General features: G+C 34.5%; 2 protein-coding genes across 3 annotated transcripts in view; both read right to left on the minus strand.

The window, feature by feature from the left end:
- Positions 1–248: 248 nt before the first annotated feature.
- drosha (ribonuclease 3 drosha) lies at positions 249–21107 on the minus strand. 2 transcript variants are annotated; one of them, XM_088257139.1, is made up of 18 exons: positions 19946–21107; positions 18611–18689; positions 17647–17878; positions 16130–16253; positions 14918–15073; positions 12571–12791; positions 11237–11494; positions 10963–11140; positions 10184–10391; positions 9531–9777; positions 7966–8186; positions 6038–6169; positions 5668–5842; positions 3728–3909; positions 2353–2514; positions 2064–2224; positions 1403–1548; positions 249–997 (listed from the first exon to the last, which is right to left on the minus strand). In XM_088257139.1, the coding sequence occupies exons 1-18, from the start codon at positions 20818–20820 to the stop codon at positions 519–521; spliced, it is 4236 nt and encodes a 1411-aa protein (XP_088113265.1). In that variant the 5' UTR covers positions 20821–21107; the 3' UTR covers positions 249–518. The 2 variants fall into 2 exon arrangements, with proteins under 2 accessions (XP_088113265.1, XP_088113266.1); XM_088257140.1 differs by having other exon boundaries at positions 5671–5842; positions 19946–21093.
- A 1720-nt stretch (positions 21108–22827) lies between these two features.
- LOC148311157 (sortilin-related receptor-like) overlaps positions 22828–24597 on the minus strand; it is a 46748-nt gene continuing 44978 nt past the window's right edge. Inside the window, exon 25 of the mRNA XM_088257144.1 lies at positions 22828–24274. Within this exon, the coding sequence (XP_088113270.1) occupies positions 24213–24274 (62 nt within the window). The 3' untranslated portion in view covers positions 22828–24212. The remainder of the gene's footprint in view (positions 24275–24597) is intronic.

The raw sequence follows: 24597 nt of genomic DNA on the forward strand, positions 1-24597 counted from the left end.
AAAGATCCATTGTTTCAGTATTAGAGTACGGATTCACTGATGCGGATCTTCTAAATGATCGGATCTGGGTGGGTAAGGACCCACCTCTAATCTAAACAATACTTTATGGAACCATATTTTTTTTAAATCATTTTCAAGAGCAAAATATGTATTTTTAGGTTAGTTGTGTTCAGTTGTTAAACAAGTAGGAATACATAAGCGCACTATAGCGCAGTTTTAAATTTCTCATTGTTTACATTTTTCTCATGTTTTCGGATTAACCGGGAAATATATTATACGGAATTTTTTTCACCATCCTAGAAAATCGAGAGTATACTGTATTTGTAATACGTAACAGGCTTCTTAGGCCTATGAAAATAATAATGAATTGAAATATTTGTGTATATAATAAGAACACAAATATTTCTCTCAACAAGATAAATTATAAAACTGCTACATACTTTGAAACCCAGTCTCTTCTTTATTAAATATTTTACTAATTTCTCACTTTTGATAACGGACATGCCCGAATTCTCATATTATCCTTCGTCACATTTTATTTCATCTTTTCCACCAGACATAGAAGAGACTTGCGAAGGTGTCGGAGAGTTCACTCTCGGATTATCCGGAGTCTTTTCTTTACATTTCTCCGGAATTTTGACAGGTTTGTGCGGTATTTTGGCGACAGCTTTATGCGGGGAGTCTGCTTCCTTAGCATTGGCGTCGGAGACACAGGGGTCACTTTCAGAATCCGAGACCAGGTTTTTCAGTCGGTACGCTCTCGGTAGCCTTTCCCGCTTTCTATTTCGAGACAGACGTAGGTTCTCGGCTATGACGCCATCACGATCGGACCTCTTTCTTCTAGATTTTCTATCGCCGTTTTCGTCCTTGCCGGGCGTCCTGTCTCTAGAGTCGGAACGGTTTCTTAACTTGTGTTTAGAATTCTGGATCTTGCGTTTTTGATGCATCATGCTCTTGGTAATAACTCGCTTTTGGTGATCCAATTGGGGGAATAGGTCTGAAAATAAAAATTAAACTATTATGGAAACTAACATGACTCTAAACAAAGACCAAACTGACAGCGCTAAACTTTTGAATGCAAATTATATTGTCTTGCACTTGTTTATTCAAAATCAAAAACAAAACAGCACAAGAATAACAACCAATCAGCTGTAAGTGATAATAACTAGGGTATTTATTGGAAAATGTATAATATCTATACTCTATCAAATAAAGATTAACAGTGTTTAATATTGTACATTAGGAAAAAGAGATGTTATTCATGTAACTTCCTGTGGATAATCTAGAATGTCAGTTAAATGATTTGACCTATTCTCTGTCACATCTTTTACTACTCTAATAAAGGCATTTAAAATGAAATTTTAGTTGGCACTGACGATATTCATAATAATCGGGTACTTACTCTGAGAATTAGCCAGAGCATCCTTAGCGGCGTTCATCTCTGCCTCTTGGATATAATGGCCCCTGGCAGAAGCCAGTCTCTCGCCGCGGAAATAAACAGCCACAGTATAAACTCGCGTATTAGTAGGACCAACACACTCTATCACCCTAGGAAAAGAAAATTATATTCAAACATCATTTTATGATATGTGATGTACGTATACGTATTTATCTTTTGACATCTCAACATAAATTAAGAAGAATATGGAAGTCTGGGCATTTACAGGGATTACGACCGTCTCAGGCTTGGTTAAGTGATCAATTTACACACGCGTAACATTAAACAATTGTACGCATGATTGACAACCACACTACTCAAATTTTCGAAACTTCTAGATAAATGTATTGATCAAACTCGTAACACAGTATTCGCGAGTTCATAATGGCCATTAAATGAGTATAAAATATAATGGGATGGGGAAAGCTTTTATTAAGCAGAGAGAGTTCAATATTCTTCTTCGTCTATGTTGGGATGTCAAAAAATAATTAAAATATAACTCCTAATTGGAGGTAATCCAGATTTGTAAACAAGTATTTCGACACACTCAAAATGTTGTATGTATTCATTGTTTTTTTTATATTTTGCTTTCATTATTTGTTAGCGACAAGTGAAGACAACTCACTTATAAATGGGTATGTCCGGTTCCCTCCCGTCCATGGTGCGCAAAGTGAGACAGCACTGCTGCAACTTGGACTTGGGGTCATTCCACTCTTGGTTCATGATGAACTCCCGCAGCCTCGGGAATAGGCAAACCGAACAGAACGTGTGACAGAACTCCAAGTCCTGAAATAAATGCACATGTATAACTAACTAATGTTAAATATTTGGAATAGTCGATATTTAGAAGCAGAACAGGGAACAATTACAAAAATTTTCTTCCCGACTATAAAAAATTGTTTGAATTTTCATACCTTTTCTATATAAAGAGCTCCGAGAAATGCTTCGAGTAAATCAGCTTTGTCTTTAGTTTTCAGTTCAACTTTAGGATTGTGATAGACTGCATAATTACACATTGATAGATCGTCACAGACAACTGCCTGCGTTCTGTTGTTGACTAATGAACTCCTTAAAAGCTAGAATCAAACAAAGAAACATAATAGTATTTAAACGGTTTTTTATGATTGCATTTTTTTTTTTATTAACATAAATTGTATACATTTATTTAAATCACAATTTTAAAAATTAAAAAAAAAAATTGCAGAGACCCACCAAGCCACCTTGTGTGCCTTGTAGGTGGAGTACTTTTTGAATACATTTTTATCGTTTTTAACCATTTTAACCTAAAGTAATGGGCAGATAGTGCTTGCTTTTATACATGTTTATACATGTATAAAAGAAAGCACTATCATCCCATTCATTTTAAATACAAGGCTCTATGAGGTTCAAACTTTGATCACTAGTCTAATTTTGGTTGGTTGGTAAAAATACTATCAATCGCAGTATGAATGAACAAATAGTTACAACATATTATATATTTTTGGTTGGTTGGAAGATATTGCTTTTTAGCAATAAGCCCGCCAATTTACTTATTTATTTTCTGTATATGAAGTTTAAATAAATATTAATGAAACGTAAAATTTATGAAATCAAGGAATGCACCCGAAGTAGGATCAGATAAAGATTTTACTATTTGATAATATCTATTGGATTTATGTTTTTTACTGACAAGTAATGTCAGTAAAAAACATCTATCTAAATCTAAAAGTCTAAACAATCTAATAGAAATATTGTTTGCTTAAATTTGGATATTTCTCAATTCTTCTACCATTAAAATCACATTGTATATCTATTTTATACAGAATAATTATCATAATTGTGATTTTTTTAAATTATTTTTTTGACATCTCATCAAAGATGAAGAAGAATATGGAAGTCTGGGCATTTACGGGGCTGACGACCGTCATAGGCTGGTTTAAGTGATCACTTTACACACGTGTAACATTCACCAATTCTACCCATTATTGACAACCACACTACTCAAATTCTTAGAAGTTCTATAAATATGAACCAATTTAGGAACCTTGTTCTTGAATCACTAGAACTTCACTAGATACATCTATTGGTGAGATGTAAAGAAGCTTTTTACTAAGCAGAAACTCTTATATTAGCATGTGAGGTCCAAATCCTGGATTTCAATCACACACATGTGAACAAGTATTTGGACATACTCAAAATGTTATAAAGTGATTTTTTTTCTTTGTATTCTCTTGGTTAGATATAAATAAAATTCTACAACAATACTTTATAAAGTTTTGCATGATTGTATTCCTAAGTATAAAAACTTACAGACAGGTGTCCTTCATGGTGCTCTGGGAAGTGTTTGTATAGATATTCAGAAGCGATGAGCTGCAGAACTGTATCACCCAAAAATTCTAATCGCTGGTTAGACCCGAGAGTTAGATTAGTGAAACCCATCGAACGATCAGTAAACGCTCGAGCCAAAAGCCTAATATGCTTGAACTCCACACCTGCAAAAATACAAACCATTTACACATCGATAACAGAAAAGTGTCGGGTCGTGGTCCCGTGGTTAGTGTCGCGGACTCTTAAATGAGAGTTTCTCGGCTCGAACCCACTCTACCACAATTTGATACCTATTTCTAATAATGAGCCGCTTAGGCTCACAGAAATATGTAGTTTGAAATTAAAATTTATGTATTAATTTTAAATTATCACAATATAATTTTTTATGTGTTTTTCTTAATAAAATTCAACTTAGTAGACTCATAAAATCTGTGTTTGATTTAAAATTAATACATAAATTAAAATGGAGTTCTACAAATTAAACGCCAAATCAATAAATAAATAAATGAAATTAAAATATTCGTGTAAATAATAAAAACAAAAATATTTCTCTTTTTAATAATAATAATATATATTTATTAAATATATATATATATATATATATATATATATATATATATATATATATATATATATATATATATATATATATATACATATATATATATAATCTTCAAATCTGTGTGTGTAATATGGGCGGGACTTTTGTTTTTAAATAATAGGTGAAAAATCAATTTAAAATATTACAATGATTTTGATTCCAAAAATTTTAATTGGCGATTTAAAAAAAATCTATCATTAGAAACGAATATGTAAAATATTTTATTTATCTAGTTTTTAAGATCAAATTGATTGATTAATCAAGATATGTAATTCAATAACTATGTAGAAAATAATAATAACAAAATGGAAACAATTGTCACGATAATGCAATTCATTTTATAGGTCAACTAATAAATTCACTGAAATCTAAAAAATTCCGACTGCAGCATCGAAAAGCTGCACAGAAAAAGAGATTCAATTTTGAGGCTACAAATTCTTAAAAATGAGATCTCTGGATCTCTCCGCTGTTGATGCCCTTAACATAGAAAATGTTAAATGTATTGTTTTTTACCCAAGAGATGTCACTAATAAAAATATATCTTCTTCTAATGCAAATAACAATAGTGCATAACAAGGTACCGCATCGCATCTATGCAGTGTTATTTGGATTGTTAATTATTTGAAGAATATTTTTGTTAAGTTATAATTTTTAATAAGTATTATTTGTAATGCTTTCATTTATTTCAAGTCTTGCATTGCATTTGTAAGTTTGAATATTTTTTAGTTAATTATTTAATGTTCAGAAAAAAGTCCTTTTTGTGCCCAAAGTTTACAAGAATACTTCTTGCAATATTATGTACAAATAAATCAATACAAAAATTGGTCACTGTTAGTTGACCATGAAATGCGGAAACAAAAAGAAATAATTTAATAATTCTGTCGTCTTCATTATAAAAATAAAGACATTTATGTGAGTTCCTAGTGGGGCACTTTGGGTACACACATATTGCTCACTCCTTTCAAGAACGTCATATATAAAAAAACTTGATTTTTCAGGAGGACGTTTTTAAAGTATTAAAAATAAATATCAAGCCACTTACTGAACTTTTTATTGTACAATAGATCTTTTTAGATAAAACCTGAAGGTTTTTTCTCCATTTGAAAAATATTTAGTATTTTTTAAAAATTATCAAACAATACCTTTTCTTCAAAATGCAAAAACAACACTTTCTGCCCTGCTTTTGCTGGGATAAAGTACATTTTCTGGGCATTCCGAAAACATGCACTACTGAAAATTGACGATTTTTGATTTATGACGTTCTTGAAAGGAGTGAGCGATATATAGAACTAAATATAGATAAGAATAGAAATATATCAACCACCAATTAGTGTCTCAAATTCTGTAAGCTGCTGGAGGAATGGATATTGTGAAATCCAGCGGCGATCTCCGAGTGGCTCCTGTTCCTGAAGCAGGTGCAGGCGGTGTCGGTTCCAGGTATTCAACATGCCCGGGTTGTCACCCCACAATGCTAACGAAAATGCTCTGTCGGCCACCTAAACAAAAAGAAAAAAGTCAAACCAACTAAAATATGTCGTCCTAACCAGAGGCTTAATAAAACCGCCCGACAACAATGTATAAAATAAATACCAAAACTGACATTTTCTCATTCACATTTCAAAATTGATCAGGATAATATTTTTATTTGGTTAATAACAAAAAAAATCAATACAATCATAAATACAACTTACATCTATGCCGCCATCCAGAAAAAGAGCCCCCATGAGAGCTTCAAAGCAGTTAGCCATCGCATGCCTCAACTCTAGGTCATGGCAGAGGTCAGACCCATGAGCGTACAGCATATATCGCTCTAAGCCAAGTTTCTGAAAGAGATCAAGATTTTACATAATGGGTTTCCCTACTTTACAAACCGAGAGGCTTGTCTATTGGTCTGTTTTAAACACACATTTCTAACCAATTACATACTCCTTAGCCAAGGGCATCTCACATCTGTCACCAAGGATTCAAATATGAATATAATAATATAATAATATAAAAATATTTACACAAGGACCTACTTAAATATAGAATAAACAGAAAAAAAACTTGACTGCCATAAATGCAATAATGTATCAAAATATGCATACTGGCAACATCAATCTTTAATGTCAATTTTTTTTTTTTAATTCTTAATAAAAGTCCAAAAATTGTAATTAATTGTGGTATCTTTATTATCATCATAAAGAGCATTTTTAACATTTACTTTTTAAACATCATATCTTTGAAATGTTGAATGGGACATTTTAGATCGTCCATTCTAAAGGCCCATTTTCGATGACGCGTACAAGCATTTCGATCTGTTTGGCGTAAACGATGCGAATAATGTTGCCTGTATATAGTCAAATCACATAGTAAAACTCACACGTTGGAAAAGGCTATAAAATTTATAAATTTGGAGCCTAGGTAGGCAAGCGGTGTTGTAGGTGAGTGTTTTGAGAATTTCCAAAGAATACTAGCTTATGTATGACATTTTGGAGCAGACTGACATCACAATAGTCCTGTTTTTTAATGCCGCATCAATTTTAAAGGTGATTTTGACACTTATATGAGATGGTGTAAAAATTAAGTTATTATATGTGTCGGGTTGTGGTCCCGTGGTTAGTGTCGCGGACTCTCGAGTCAGAGTTTCTAAGTTAGAACCCACTATACCACAATTTGATATCTCATTTTAATAATGAGCCGCTTAGGTTCACAGAAATAATATGAAATTGAAGTATTTTGGTATGTAAAAAAAATACAAATATGTTTTTCTTTTTGAAAAAAAAATCATAATACAAACCAGCATTTCTAAATACACATCATCTCACTATTTTACAAAATGCACTGGTTATGTTTTTTCCTAAATGGTAGAATACAAACTGAGTATTAATCAATCCATAATTGTGTCACCTACTTTCAAAATCCGCCAGATCCATGTAAGTCGATATTACAAAAAATGCAAAATTCATCGGGTAACATTTGTGTTTCAAAGATTTGTCTATCTTTAGATAAAATATTATAAAATAGAGGATTTTTGCATTTTTTGGATTTTTTTTTCAGTATTTAAAAAAAACATGAGACACAAACCGATGATGACGTCATCTTAATTTTTTACCTATCCCCGCTCTCTGATTGGCCGATATGGGTCAGAAGGTAAGATCCATGAATATATCGGAATTTGAAATACAACACTATTTTTAAGTATTTTTTAGCGGGGTTTTCAAATATATAAATATTTTAAACAATAAAACCCACAATTGGCATTCCGATAGAGTATTTATTTTAAAATCTTATAAAATTGGATCTGGCGGATTTTGAAATTAGGCGAGATATATTCCATAGCTGAATAGCTACGGAATATTACAAACAAAAAAAACAGTGTATTCACATAAATCCGATAGACATCTCACGCTTTGATCAGAGTGCAAAATTTTGTTAGCGTGCCTTTGCTCTTGTGTGTCTGACGGTGCATAATGCTCTTCCACCAGCAATTCGAAACATTAAGTGAGATGATACGTATTTAGAAGAAAAAAATATGCACTTATTCACAAATCATTTCCATTTTTATTTTCAATTTAACTGTAGTACATGATGAAAATGATACAATACAAATTATTTTATGATATTTATTATCATTTACCTTAGCTAACACAGCTAAATGTTGATTTTGCACAATGGCCGCGCGATAAGTAGCCAGCCCGCCCTCTTCTAGAGTCGGAAACATCCGGAACAAATGAATCGAAGAGAGAAATTCTACAACAGCATCCCCGAGGAACTCCAACCTCTCATTGTGGTTTATGGCTGATTCTGTTTCTTGCTTCTTACCAAATATGGACATGATGTTTATCAGTGTGTTAATACCTAGCATGAAACAAAATGAATAACAATATTGTAAGAACAAAGGTAAAACTCATAAAAAATAATGATTCCATTTCATATGTACATCTACTTAATTATAAAATTACATATATTTTAAATTTATTATAATTTTTGTATATACATATGAAACAAAAGTTTAATTTAACGATTGTATAAAACAAAAAATTTAATATTTACTGTAAATTGTTCTTCTTTTTCAAGCCCTTATCCGCACCTAATGGTGCATAGGGAACTGCATCATATAAATGCAGTATTATCTTGATCGTCAACTCATGAAGGAAAGGTGATCAGCCCTCCGCTTCAAGTAACAGTCCAGTGTAATATTGGATAAATATTAGAGTGAATATATCACTTTTATTTATTTGAAACCGAATCGAACCAGGGACCTCCAGCACGGTAGCTGAGCGTGCTGACCAATATACTATGGAGGTGGACAATAAATAAAATTATATGTCTTCTATATCTATCAGTAGCTACGGTGATCTATATGGTGAGACTCAGAAACAAATTAACAAGGCTGCAGTTATATCAGGATGCCTCAGAAACTCGGTGTGGAGGAACAAACACATGAGAATAGAAAGTAAAATGAAAATATACAAAACATGTGTTCGACCAATAGCCACTTATGGGATTGAGGCAAGAGTAGATACTTCCAGAACACAATCTCGACTTCGAACCTCCGAGATGAAGACTCTTCGATCCATAACTGGAAACACATTGCGAGACCGAGTAAAAAATACCGACATCCGGAGCATGTGTAAGACGGAGGATATCGTGAGGTGGGGGCGACAACGAAGGCGATACTGGAATGAACATATAAACAGAATGTCAGAAGACAGACTTCCACGTATCGCCCTCCAAGGCAACCCTGAAGGAGGCAGACCTCCGAAAAGATGGAAAGACAGCTGGGAGTCAACATCCCAAGAGCGACATGCGGAGGCACAAACAGATCCCTAGGATCCACAAAAAGAAGAAGAAGAAGAAGAAGAAGATTGTCTTCTATATTACAATTTTTTATACATGAAATAAAGGTTCGATTCAACAATTCCATAATATGAAAGTTTATCTGTCAATCATATAACTTTATGATAAAATTTATTGTAAATTATGAAATACTTGCGTATCATACACAAGGATACAAATGGTATGATACGCAAATATAAATCATGATACATACCTAATGAAGAGTTGAATCAAATTACATCAACATCGTTGTTTTCTCCCGAAGGGTTAAGAAAAAAATCAAAACAAACAAGAAATCCATCTTAACTGAAAAATGATGCAGATGAGTTTTATACTAAACAAATTTTAATGTGAAATAGGCACCTCTTTTTCGAATATTCATGTAGTGGATTTTGCGATCTCCGTATTCTGGTTGGCGGATCCCGCAGTTTGTCAAACTGTTGCGCGCATGGTCTGGATTGGTTCCATAGTACTCCCGGTACGAGGGGTGGGTCAGGGCAAGCTGCAGAAGGGCGCGGTTCTCAAACTTGTACTCCACTATCTCCTCTAGACTCTGAAGGGAGTTGTGGAACCGTAAGTGACTGATCAGAACGGGGATCAACAGAGCGTGCTGGAAACATTTATAAATTAAAAAACTATTCATAATTTCATAGATTTATAAGGTTCAAGATCATTATGCAGTGTACAGTGATCATTTTCGCCAGGCAAATCCAGGTCAAAAACACTATGATTGCCAAGACACATTCTCTTTCTATAAAAATATGTATAAATTGATCATTTTAGCCAGGCAAAGCCCAGTCGAAAACCCAGTGAATGCCCAGACTTACATGCTCTCCGTTGCATAAAATCATGCATAAATTTATCATTTTATCCAGGCAAAGCCAAGTCCAAAGTCCTGTGAATGCTCGGACTTCCATTTTTATACAGTCATCATTTAATTCTTAAAATAAAATGAAACACATTTATTGTATGTGTAAATGTTACATAAGTAGTAGAAAGCGGAATATAGAAGTTACCTGGACTACGTCGCACATGAGGCCAGTTCTATAGAAGCCCTCAGCAGACACGGCGATGGTAACATCCCTCTTCATCTTGGTTTGGGATCTCATCTCCTGCAACCGGGCTTCCTTGGCTTCCAGCTTTCTCTTGTCTTCGTAGGAAGGTTTGGCCATGTTGGCCACCAAGTGCCGGTACTTAACATAGTCCCGCCAGGCCTTCTTGTACCTACAAGCAGCCATAATGCAAAAATGTGTTTAAAAACACTAAATAATGGGCAGTAATATATGGAACCTGGTACCACCTCAAACACCAATCATGTATGCATCAATGAAAAGGTATTATATGTAAAAGTAATGTGCTCTGAGCGGTTATCTCAACCTGGTGTCTGCGTAGGATGTGCGTGAGACATGAATATTGCACACTAAGGAAGCTGTCAGAGTAGTCTCTGGCCCCCTGCAAGGGAATATTACAAATAACCATCATGCCATTCATCAAATGCAAAGGTAATAACGGTACTACTACTGACCCCCATACGCACCCAACGGTGCAAAAGCCCCGCATCGAATCGGCGCAGTGTTTAACTTGATCACTAATCCTATGAAGGCAATGAGATCTTTCCTGCGTTTCAGGTACTAATCCGGGGTAAAATTGAATCAATATCAGAGTGGAAAAATCACTCATATTCATTTTGCCTCCCCTGCAAATAGAACCTAGGACATCCGGTACGGTAGTCAAATGCGCTAAAAATAACAATACGGAGGAGGGGGTAAAGGAGTAATGCTAGTTAGTAACTTACTCGGGGTTACCAGTGTAACTGAGCTGCAATGGACGAATTCCAAAGTGCACAATTTCCGGATATATTTGATCGCTATTTTTTCCATTAACTTTGGCTACATCTTCGGCAGGAACGCTCCTATCCAGTTGGTCTACTCTAACGGAGCACGGTTTCTTCCCGGGATACGTGACTATCATTCCTAAAAAAAATACATTTGCATAACTCAAAATGTCGGGGAGATGGTGCCGGAGCTCGCCTTCCTTCCAACTTACACGCGGAAGTAGATGGACAGTACCTCTAACCCCGTCCACAAAGGTCTGCCACTCGCGCTCGTTGGCCTGGTGCAGCGCCGGCAGCGTGGCGGCGGGCAGCAGCTCCCCGCCGGCGCGCAGCAGATGGCGCAGGACCTGGGACATGGCCAGCACCTCGCCGCCCCCGCCGCCGATGATGCGCTCCCAGCGAGGCAGCAGGTGAAACTGCGAGCAACCCTCCGCGTCCCGCTTGCCCATGTCCAGGTCCACCAGCTCCAGGATCTCCGTGAACAGGAACTCCTCTGGAAATTACCCATTCAATAACTTAAAACTCACACACTGCAAATATACCCCCCCAATACTGATGAGTCACAGAGAATTGTTGGTTAATATATCAAAAATAAAACAGTTTTTGTTGGATTGAATTCTACATTTATTTATGTATATCTTAATACGTGACGCGTTTCGTCTTCTGAGGACATTATAAAACACACAATATGAGTGTTTTATAATGTCCCAGGAAGACGAAACGCGTCACGTATTAAGATATACATAAATAAATGTAGAATTCAATCCAACAAAAACTGTTTTATTTTTGATATATTAACCAACAATTTAATATGGAATTCTACCAACTGTCTGCAGTTACAATAAATGACTCTATACAAGAGTGTCTATACAAGTTGTGAGAGAGTTCTCTCATTGATTCTTTTCATGTTAATTTCAGATGCGAATAGACTGGTAGTGGCCTGGCAATAATAGTCCTTAATTTACAGATCTCAACCAACAATTTATTTTTATTTTATTTTATTTATTTATTTCATAGGTACATACATTTTTTTTACTATATGTATTACGGCTCTTTAGGCATGGCCTGTATTGAGCCGAAATACTTGCGTGTTAGTACAATTTTTTATTATTATTTTTTTATTTATTATTAGATTATATACATTACATACAATGGATACAATAACAATTTACAGTATAAAGGTTTTACAATAAAATAATTACACCTGGACATTAATTAATTCACCTTGTCCCTTTTAACAATGAACAGAAATGAACAGTAATAGTTTGGAAAACGTCTTACGTACATAATAGAAAGGTTTCTGCCTATTTACTTAACAAGAATCTCAAGAGATGGCGCATCCAAATCAGTAAATTTTGAAAATAAATTTGACTGTTCAAAGAAATGTATTGAAAATAGGATTCAAGAAGTGGCCAGAGTGTGCTGCACTTAAAAATTCCACGACACAAACAATCGATATAAGAAATCGCATAATCAGAAAAGTTGCTTGAAATAACGTGTTCTTGCAGTTTTGGTGACAATTTACAAAAAATACCTAAAAACTCCAACAAAACATGCCTGGTTACATACCAAATACGTCCAATTCTTCGATAGTATAGTTTAGCGGACATTGTTCCTCTTCATATAAGATGGTATATTCGATATTGAATCGTATGACTTTACATGGCGGTAGCTTGGTGAGCGGGTAATGAGACAAGAGAGAGAATCCCGAGAACAGGAACTCGTGCTCGTCGTGCGTTATGATGGTCAGCGTTTTTATCAAGAAGTTTGTCGGAGGTGATATGGTTATTCTGTAAGAAGACAACCAAACTCTAATATTGAACATCCGAAATCTACAGTAACAAGTGCATCAATGAAGAAATACATGGAAAGATAACTAACTAACTAACTAACCATCACGCCGCTTCCCCGCAGGGGTAGGCAGAGAGAATAGAGCGCCACACCACTCTGTCCTTGCAAACATTCTTCGCCTCTTCCACGTTCATGCATCTCATACATACCCGCCGATTGTTATGACTCCTAACCTGACCACTCTCAAGTATTTGGCATATCTGATCGTGCCATGTTTTTCTCGGTCTTCTTCTGCTTCTTTTCCCACTAACATTCGCCTCATAAATTTGTTTTACCGTTCTTTCCGCACTCATTCGTTCTACATGTCTAAACCATCTCAACACACCTTTCTTAATTTTATCGATAAGGCTTATCTCAGCTTTGTATTCCTTCCTTATTTCACTATTCGCACATCTATCATACATCGTTTTGTCGCACATTCTTCTGAGAGATCGCATTTCGACTGCATTCAGTCTGCTTTCATCCTTCTTTTGCCAACTCCATGTTTCACTTCCATACATTAGAGTTGGAACCAGGACTCCGTTGTGCACTGCCAGTTTAGCTTCCGCTGATGGGTTTTTATTTGCACCATTCACTTTGTTCCCAGCATGGAAAGATTAATGAAGAAATACATGGAAAGATTAATGAAGAAATACATGGAAAGATTAATGAATAAATATATGGAAAGATTAATGAAGAAATACAAGGAAAGATTAATGAAGAAATACATGGAAAGATTAACGAAGAAATAAATGGAAAGATTTATGAAGAAATACACGGAGAGATTGATAAAGATGTAGAAAGGAGATTAAATGCAGGGAACAGAGTCAATGGTGCACTGAAATCAGTTACAGAAATTAACCTGTCTGGGAGTGAGTTTCTAAGGACAAAACTGTATTAACTGGGATTGAGTGATTGGATTGATGTGATTGTCCGGCTCCATAGTGTAGTGGTTAGCGTACTGGGCTACCATGCTGGAGGTCCCGGGTTCGATTCGCAAGAGGGTCAAAATAAATATGAGTGATTTTTTGGTGTAATATTTATTTAATATGACCCTGGACTGGTACCTGAAGCGGAAAGCTGATCACCTTTCCTTCATGTATTTAACATTCAAGATAAAACTGTTAATTATAGTACCCTATGCATCATTGGATCCAGATAAGGGTTAGATGATGATTATGATGAGATTCAATTTGTTTTTTTTTTTTTTTTACATTTCATAATTTTTATCAGTCATATTTTCTTGAATAAAAATATATTTACACCAGTGAACATCTTTTATTATATATATATCAAAATTATTAATATTTTATTTCATAGATTTACAATGACTTCACACAAACATTGTTTGTCAAGTCAAATGTCTTAGGTAAAAGTGTGATTTTAGTGTTTAAATATAACCACAGATGGCAGTACAAGTGGCATTTTAGAAATAAATTTCGTGTACGCCCATATTCTTTTGAGGAAAGTTTTGTTTGGACGACCATGTAAGGACACACTCCTGGAAAAGCTAAATTGACAGTGCACAATAGAGTCCTGATTCCAACCCTAATGTATGGAAGCGTGGAATTGGCATATGGAAGACGATATGCAAAATTTTAAACACCTTTGAAAATATTATTATCAAGTTGGTCATTCATATTCCCAACGAGCAAAAAAATTTCAACCACAATATTTCCATTAAGATAATGCAAATTGTGATAGCCAAATTGTAATTGTGTTATGACATTGGAAGCAGAGTGGGTTCAGTAATGTGTCATTCCAATTACTGATAAAGAATGAACTCTTGAAACATGATAATTTCATTTTGATGATCATTCTTCACAAGGATGCATAATGAAATTTGTTATATGGCAACAGAGACATTTTATAGACGTATACTTTGAAAAACAATAAAGTCATTAAAAGCTATCTACTGTCTAATTCCAGCTCTATAGGTTAAACTCAAAAGATAACCCTCATATATGTATGATAAAATTGTCCCAAAATAAGTATTTTTTGTATGCGTAAAATACAATATGCATAAAATAGTGTATAATTAAATGCAATATGTAGTAAAATCTTTTAAATCTATTATAAATTTGACCTGTAATGATACAATCTATCTGCATTGTTAGTATATAGATTGCAGGGTGGCGAACGAGACTCCATGGCGTATATTCCGTGTCGGATCCCTTGTCTCCGCGTGCGAGCTGAACATCGACAGAATGGACCATCATTCATTTCTCCCGAATCGTTATACCTGGAAAAACACCAACATAAGAACTGCATTCTCTCACAACTCGAGGCATAATGTAATGATACTACCTGCCATTTTACTTGGCTAATTTAACTCAATTATTTTACATTCAAAGAATACATAGGATAAAAAATCTGCTTGTTCATGCGGAATTAAGTAAGGACAATAATTAAGACATTTTACTAAGTGAAGCAAATGATGGCCTTGTGAAAATAGGCATTCTGAGAAAATTATATAACAATTTCTCAAGACATTAAAATCATAAATAAAAAAATTGTGAAAATCGTTTCACCTTGTTAAGGCATTATCAAACTAATACCCTAACAACGCAAAACAATTGTCAGAAATATTTTTTTATGTTTTTAAAAAATCAAATATACAACTCAAATATACAATACAAATATAGACCCTAAAAATCCATGTTTGATTTTAATATTTAAAATGAAAATTTATGGAGTTCTACAAATTAAACGCCAGATCAATAAATACGATTCAAAGAGTTTGAATGCTTTCTAAATTTCAGAGCCAATCGCTGGATTGGCTTGTATATTGGCCAGTTGTAAACGCACGTCCTTAGCCTTATTCCCATGACAATAAAAGGTAAAGATACTAGGGACAAAGCACTTATCATTTTTATACGAAAGAAGATGGAAGTCTGAGTATCTCAGGGCTTACGACTTGGTATTTAGCTGGCTTAATGTACATCGGAGGGCTTATTGGTAAGAAGCAACTCCTTCTAACCAACCAAAAATACTTATTTATTTTTTTACAAAAATGTAAATAATATTAGTATATAACCACTCACCGAGATTTTTATGACTGCTGGTTTCGAGACGTACCTGTCTCTTCGTCAGGACAATCACCACCACAGCATGCAAACAATACCACCCTTTACCACCATAGCACCATTTACACACTTAAAACTACACAAAATGTTTAACACATGCAATTTTTGGTGGACCCGAAGACCAACATGCACTAAAGGTTTCAGCACAAACATGCGTTACGAGCCGAGGTTACACATGCACTAAAGGTTAAACATGAGGTAAAGATACTGACCACATGTGAGGATGTAGCCGCCTCGGATGTTGTTGTTTCCTCTCCAACTCCTGCAAAGCATGGTCGGCCTCGTCACACTCACTTCCGCTGGATGCACTGCTGCCAGTCGAACTGTCTTGTTGGTCTGAACATATTCAAAGAAACCCAAATGGTTAAAAAGGTAATACGCGTAATGACAAAGAGTGGCTTGACTCAGATCAAAGGGGTTATTTACTTGATGGATTATTTATTATAATTAACATAAAATGTTGTAATAAATAATGTTTTAAAATTATTTGAACACGACGTATATTAATCTTCCCCTCCCAGTGATATCGCTCACTCCTTTCGAGAACGTCATAAAACAAAAATCGGCAATTTTTAGCTGTGCATGTTTTCGGAACGCTCAGAAAATGTACTATATCCCAGGAAAAGACGCATATTTATAACTTGATATTTACCAGCTACTGTTGTTTTTGCATTTTGAAGAAAAGGTATTGTTTAATTATTTTTTTAAATATACTAAATATTTTTCAAATGGAGAAAAAACCTTCAGGTTTTGCCTAAAAAGATCTGTTGCACAGTAAAAAGTTCAATAAGTAGCTTGATATTTATTTTTAATACATTGTATTATATTTTTAAACTTTAAAAACGTTCTCCTGAAAAATCAAGTTTTTTTTTATTTATGACGTTCTTGAAAAGAGTGAGCGATATGTATTTACTACAACTCGACTTTTAAAATGCGAATATCAATATAAAATATAATAGATAAGAATTTTTGTATTCCTCCGTGATATAATTATGTAAAAGTATTATAATATTAAGTTATTAATTTGCAACGAAGGATATAGATAATTTGTGAAAAAATCGGGGATAAAATCACCAATACACGTTTCTCAGTGTTCCGCAGTAGAAGGCAGAGAGAACATAACGCCACACCACTCTGTCTTGGCAAACATTTTTCGCCCCTTCCACGTTCATGCATCTCCTCGTACATACCCGCCGGTTATTTCAACTCCTAACCTGACCACTTTCAAGTATTTGGCATACCTGATCGTGCCAAGTTTTTCTCGGTCTTTTCTGCTCCTTTTTATAACTACATTCGCCTCTTAAATTTGTTTTACCGTTCTTTCCTCACTCATTAGTTCCACATGTCCAAATCATCTCAACACACCTTTCTTAATTTTATCGATAAAGCTTATCTCAGCTTTGCATTCCTTTCTTATTTAACTATTCAAACATCTATCAAACAATATGATATGCCGCTTAAAATGTGCTAGACTTTTAAATATCACCATTTAAAAATAAAAATAACGTATTCATATCGGCAATCAAAAAAATTATCGCCATCATGTCATAAAGTGGGAACTGACCTCCAAATTTCATCGTAACGTTACATTCGCGGCGAGCATCCGACTTCGGATGGAGCACTTGGAACGAACGGCGAGAAGCTCAGCTTGCTGTTCTGACTACACAAATGCTTGCGTCGTAACGTAACACGAAATGACTCCGGTCAGTCCCCACCTTTACAAGCTTACATTTCATTTTGCAGAGTCTCGGTTTCTGGCACCTGGCGGGGATCAAGGGCTCCTGTTCTGGCGAGGGTCTGGCCCTACGCCCCCGCTCTATGAGCTTCTCCCTCACTTGCTCCACCAGCTTCTTTCCCTTGGCGGTGCTCTCCACCACGTCCTTCCGCGAGGCCACCGGCGTATAGTACAGGTCGGCTGGAGAGCTGCGATACCAGCGCTTCACCTCCGCCAGACTCACTACCTGAGATAAAAAAAAATTTTCATCATGCAGCATTACTAAATTGGTTTGTTTTTATAACTAACTTCTCTAACCCTTATCCGCACCCAATGGTGCATAGGGCACTGCATTGTATTGACGCAATGTTATCTTGATCGTTAATTATATGAAGGCAATGTGATCACTTCTGCGCTTCAGGGACCAGTCCAGAGTAATATTAAATAAATATTATAGTGTAAATTCACTAATATTTATTCTAACCCTCCCCCCCTGGTAATCGAACCTGGGACCTCCAGCACGGTAGCTAAACACGCTGACCATTACACCTAGGAGGCGGACAAACTTAGTGAGAACTTATAACTGATTTAGTGAGAAAAATTTCAGAAACAGCCTCAACAATGCTTGAGTTTATTAATTGATTCGGCAGTCACTTTGTGGTAAAATCTATCCATTTTTTATTTAAGTTTTACTTAGTAAATATCACTATTTCTAAAAATCTATTGTGACACGTGTCAAAATAGATTTTAAGAAATAGTGGTATTTACTAAGCAACAAATTAAAAATGCTTGATTTTAAATAGATCTTTCGATTTTTTTAAATACTTATTATCCTTATTACATGAAATAAAAAAAGCACAAGGACAAATTCCACAAGTAGAGGACTTGCACATAAATATAACACAACTTGGTGAGATCAACTGGTTGATACAGCATTAGGTGAAGAAAGAGAGTGTCAATTAGAGTATAAAATAATTACCTCTTCTTCATCCGACAAATCGTTGACGTTTTTATCCATCTTGTCATAAACCTCATCCATGGTACTACAGTAGGCATTTCTAGAAATAAATATTGAAAAAATATTCAAATCGTAGCTAATTGAATAATATTAAATAACTGAATTTAAAAATAACAAATTAAATATTAATAATTTCAATAAATGATTCGGCAGTCACATTGTAGTAATATGTATCCATTTTTAATTGTAAGTTTTACTTGGTAAATACTACTAGTGCGCGTGTTTCAATGCATTCCGCACCATACGGTGTTTGAAAATGTTGCGGAATGCATCAAAACACTTGTCACAATAGATTTGAAGAAATAGTGGTATTTACCAAGTAAAAGTTTAATTAAATATGTATAGATTTTACCACAAAGTGACTTCTGAATCAATTAATGAATAAATAATTTGTAAAAAATAATTTTAATTAGGATAATTAGATAATTTGGAGTATGATAATTGACATACAGGATTTTTTCAATTGACATATTTTTTTAATTGACACACAGGAACGAATGAGTGAGGAAAGAACGGTAAAACAAATTTGTGAGGCGAATGTAAGTGGAAAAAAGAGCAGAGGGAGACCGAGAAAAACATGACACGATGCCAAATACTTGAAAGTGGTCAGGTTAGGAGTCGTAACAATCGGCGGGTGTGTATGAGGAGATGCATGAACGTGGAAGAGGCGAAGAATGTTTGCAAAGACAGAGTGGTGTGGCGTTCTATTCTCTCTGCCTACCCCTGCGGAGAAGCGGCGTGATGGTTAGTTAGATTTTTTTAAAGGATTTTTTCAAAAAGCTAGATGTATATTAAAACATCCTTTTGGAATATATTAATTAACTCAGACTGCCCCTAGGATCCATATGGGCCAGAAATTTTTGACTGCTAAACTGCCCAGGACTTTTTTTTCTAATATCCATTTTTTTTTCATTAACGAAAAAAAAGAAAAACAAATATATTTGTCAGGTACTTTTGTTAATATGGCAATACTATCTAGTTTTTGAAAAAAGAACGATGTAACACAAAAATATTTTATAAAATAAATAAAACTCAAACTTCGTATTTAGCTTCTATTGTACATATTTGGTACTATTTTTCACTAACCACTCCCTTATCCCGTCTACTTACCAAACTATAAATATTTCCCTGTTTTAAATTAAGTATGTATACTTCCCTGACAAGGTGCTTATGGAAATCAGTTGGAAAAATAGTACCAAAAAAAGTGGTTAAAAAGAAAGTTCGAGTTTCATTTATTTTATAAAGTGTGCCACAACGTATTAACAAAAAACAACGAAAAAAAAATTATTAACCAACCTCGAGTCCAGAGATAAATCAGTATTGTCATCAGCACAGTGGGATGTATCGCGCTCACGGTTTCTAGTCTCCTTGGGAGCACGAGACTTACTTCTACGAGAGGATCCTTCAGAGTGGTCGTCTGACTTTCTTCTCGAAGTATGTCTTCTTTCTTTCTTGTCCGGGTGGAGAGTTTTGCTGCTCTTTTTACTGGATTCCCGCTGTGGCTGTTTGCTGTGGGAGCGGGTCGGAGATTTGCGAGGAGACCTGGCCCTGTCCTTCCTTTGGCTTTGGCTCCTGTGTGAATCCCTAGAAGGTCTGGTACTCCTAGACTCGGTCCTGGCGCGTCGACTGGGCAACGGTTCTCTCGAACTTCTCCGCTCTCTTGTCTTGTCTCTACTGGATTCTCGAGTTTTTCTGATATCCCGCTCGTGACTGCGTCGGTCGTGAGGTGACTTGCGTTTTGAATCTCTTCTGTGGCTTCTGTGCCTCTTATGTGACCTCGAATCTCTCTTATCGGACTCGTGGGCGGGAAATGTACCTGCCGGAGTCACCTCGGACGGCGGCACAGGAGGTGGTTTACTCACGTCGACTGGAAATAGTTGTCCACCGTGGTAATCTGAACTAGGACATAATTCAGGATTTATGGCGAATGGCGCTACTGTTAATTTGCCATAATTATTAAAGTCGATAGGTGGCGGATGGGAAACATCCAGCCCCGACGAAGGAAATTGAGGAGGAATAATTAAATTATTAGGCGCATAATAATCTGCTCCATAAAACGAGTCCTGGTATGCTGGTGGAGGAGCGGAAGTAAACGAAAGAGGGATATGCGGCGGCGGAAGATTATAACATTGATAATCCCCGAGAGGGTTATATTCGGGAGGTTGAGACATTACTCAAATAACCAAAAACAATTTGAGTAAATACTCGAACTTCTAAAACTTTAAGCTAGAACTGTCAAATGTCAAACAGAGGTTAGTTATGCTGAACGCGGATAAATCGTATTCTAAGAAATACGATTCAGATTTAAGAATAACTTTTATATAAAATAATTAACACTCAAACAAAATTATAATAATCGATCATTGCTCTTCTTAAACAAACATTTTAAAATGTTTATCATAGATTAACGCAGGGAGATTTGATAATATTAACATGGTAATGGCGGATGGGCAATGCCGCCAACCGGTGAAATTGAAAGTCGTAGGTAAGAGCAAAAAAATTGGTACCGTAAAACGGGGTGAATGAAAACTGTTTTTCAAACTTACTTATTTATTTCGTTATTCATTTCAAAAATCAAAGTAACACAACAATAACAACAAAAGCAGATAGAATAAAATAAGATTTCCGATTTAATACTTGAAAGCGTTCAGGTTAGAAGTCGAAACAATCGGCGGGTATGTATGAGGAGATGCATGAACGTGAAAGGGGCAAAGAATGTTAGCAAAGATAGAGTGGTGTGGCGATCTATACTCTCTGCCTACCCCTGCGGAGAAGCGGCGTGATGGTTAGTTAGTTAGTTTAAATAAAATGAAAAACTTCCGTCATCGAACGTTTTATGACGTCATACGGTTAATTGTCTATGGTTTATAGAGTTGTAATATTAGTGTGAATTGTTTGTTTACCACTACACTACCATTTGTGTTATACCCGAATGGTGCACATGGCACTGCATCATATAAACGCAATGTCATCTTGATCATTAACACACGAAGGAAAGGTAATCAGCCCTCTGCTTCAGGTACTAGTCCAGGGTAATATTGAATTAAATTAAAGTAAAAAAATCACTTATATTTATTTGACCTCCCTTCCTCTGGGAATCGAACCCGGGACCTCCATACGGTAGCCGAGCATGCTGACCATTATACTACAGAGGCAGATATATATAATGTATGAAATTTTATATAATCAATATTATATTGTTGGTATACTGGTAAAAAACGTTAACTCTAAAATCCCTGTTTGAATAATCTCTGTTATTTAAAGCTTTTAGCCTGAATAAAATATCCACTATTAAACTAAAAGTTGAATTTATTTTTAAAACCACATAAATGACATTTCAAAATACATACTTATTGTATAAATAAAATTGTATTGTATGTAAGCTGGAGTAGAGTTATTATTATTATTATTATTATTATTGTATTTTGCCAGTTTACAGAACGTTGAAAACTTTATAATACATACTGCATCATTAAGTAAAAATTACATATTTTAGACTTAACATTTTTTACCAGTACACCCACGATTTAATGTATGAAATGGATCATTTTCAGACGGGAGGAATATGTATCTAATTCAACATACTCAACCAATAAAGGATTGTATTGACTCGTTTTACGTTTATAACAGCCGATATAATCAATATTTTCATTCATCATTTGCTTTTGCAAAATTTGCCTTCGTAAATACGTTGTTTTCGTAAGTTGGCAACGAATGACGTCACAGAAACGTATCCACACTACTACTATTACAACTCTCTAAAGCAGATACATAAAGGGATACGCCCCATAACTCACCCGATGACATAAAATTTGATGACGTAGAGCAGTGTCCGTTTTTCGTTTGATTAAAATATCTTAAGTTTAAATCTTGATATCTCGTTTACTTCTCTACAGATTTCAAAAAGAATGTTACCGATAGTCTTGTGATTTTTCATATTAATTTATTAGCTAATAAACTAACATCGTGAGAAAAATCTGTTGTAAACCGCCTTTGAGATCTCAGGAAAATGGTGCTTTATAAATTCTGTGGTGACACGGTAGTCTGAGGTATGTCACAGTGTGACCACAGAATTGTCCAATAAACTAATAAAATGACATGAACTTTACAGGCTTGTACAATTGATCTTAAGTTTTGGAATAAAGATGGGGTCATCAAAGGTAAAAATTAAAAACATATTTTTGAGGTATTTCTTTATTAAATAGAATCATATCACTTTACATATAAATAGATAAAATGAGAAATCTAATAAAACGACTTTATTAAAAAGCTAAGCCTATATGTAATACTGTTATGCTAAAATATAAAAAAAAATAAGCAAAAAAAGATTCTTTATTAATTTTTAATTAGAAACAAAAGATGAATCTAAGAATATTGGGATTCTTAATAAAATTTCAAGCACAATTTTTTATTTGGTGCACAATTTTTCATTTATGGACTAAAGAAGATGAATCAAAGCACCTATTCCTTTATTCATGGAGTTCAAAGTAAATAAAATAATTACTAAGCTAATGGTTTTTTCAAGTAATTATAAAACCAGTATTACAATAGGAATTGATTGATTAAAACTATTTACTAACATCAAGTCATATTTTGGTATAAAATCAATTCTTTTACATATTGTAGTCAAAATTGCACTTATTTGGTAAGAATTAAAAATAATAAAAAATACACAAACAATAATAAAATAACAAAATAAATCGAATCATGTTTCTCTTCACTTGCATATATTTTCTAGTGCCCCAAACTTGTCATTGTAAGTGACTTCAGTTATTAATTAAAAGTGCACTGTCAACATATTGACTGTTGTTATATTTATGAAAAAAAGTTTGCTATACCTAGGTAAAAATAGATAGTACCAAACAAAAGCAAAATAAATTCTAAAATATAAATGTACTTAATAATGCAATAATCAAATTCAAAATGGCAATGTGATGAAATTAAAGTATAACAATTGTGAGCATCAAATTATTGCAATAGTTATCTTCTTTGAATTAATGAGTTATACATAATTATTTTATTATAAAATTTAGATATTATATTTATACACTTGTGGAAGATTTTCATTAATTTTGCGCAATAGTAGAGTGACTACTCGATAAGAGGAAATCATAAAAAACCTAGCACAATTATACAACATCAAAAGAATTTAGGCAATAAATCACATGAAATCAGGAAGTGCCCTTATCTCAAAGTGTTAATTACGATACTAACATGTTCTAACAATAAATAATCAGGAAAATTTAACACAACTCGTGTGCTAGAGAAAAATATAATAAATAAACATGACTGCGATTTGTTTTGATGTTATCTGTTGAAATTCCACCCTGAAATCGTCATAGGTAGTTTCGTGTACTGAGGCATAAACACTTAAAAATAAAAGTTGTTAAAATTTACAAAATATAACAGTTATTTTACACAAATACAAAGCCTCTCAAGACAAAGATAACTCATGGCAGCACTAGGAATAAAGACTAGTAGTGGAATTTCAGTGCTGGATAACAACCGTATAAGTCTTTCATAAAATACATTTAGTACCCAAACGTCACTTCACGGGAATCAATTAGGCTATCACCAGCGGCTCATCGTCGGCAAATCCTCGAATTGGAGGGGTTTCATCATCATCTGTAATTACAAACATTAAATGTCAATTCAGAAATAGCACAAACAATATTCCCACTTCAAGAAAGATCTCCAACTCGCGTCCCCCTTATTGCAGGAACCCCTTATATAATGCACAGTGAATTTACACTAATCAATTAAAAATATATTATCTTGGCGAGGCATGTTACAGATTACAGTGTAATTATTACATGTATCGATGAAAAAATTTTTTGGCAATTATTGTTTGCGTAACTTTTTTTAAAGATTATCTTAGTCAAGAGATTGCGTAACTTTGTGTACCCCTGGATGTACGCGTACCACTAATCGGGAAACACTGGTAAAGT

This window comes from Brachycentrus maculatus, unplaced genomic scaffold (assembly GCF_059751285.1).
Source record: "Brachycentrus maculatus isolate JH-2025_06_01 unplaced genomic scaffold, ASM5975128v1 h1tg000071l, whole genome shotgun sequence".
Taxonomy (NCBI): Eukaryota; Metazoa; Arthropoda; class Insecta; order Trichoptera; family Brachycentridae; genus Brachycentrus; species Brachycentrus maculatus.

Excerpts from the sequence above, each read along its gene's own strand:
- drosha (XM_088257139.1), bottom strand. The coding sequence starts at position 20,820 with ATGTCTCAACCTCCCGAATATAACCCTCTCGGGGATTATCAATGTTAT. Across the intron at positions 6,170-7,965 it reads ATTTAGCTGTGTTAGCTAAG|AAACTTGGCTTAGAGCGATA; the intron begins GTAAATGATAAT and ends GATCTCTTTCAG. Across the intron at positions 998-1,402 it reads TGCTCTGGCTAATTCTCAGA|ACCTATTCCCCCAATTGGAT; the intron begins GTAAGTACCCGA and ends TTTTATTTTCAG.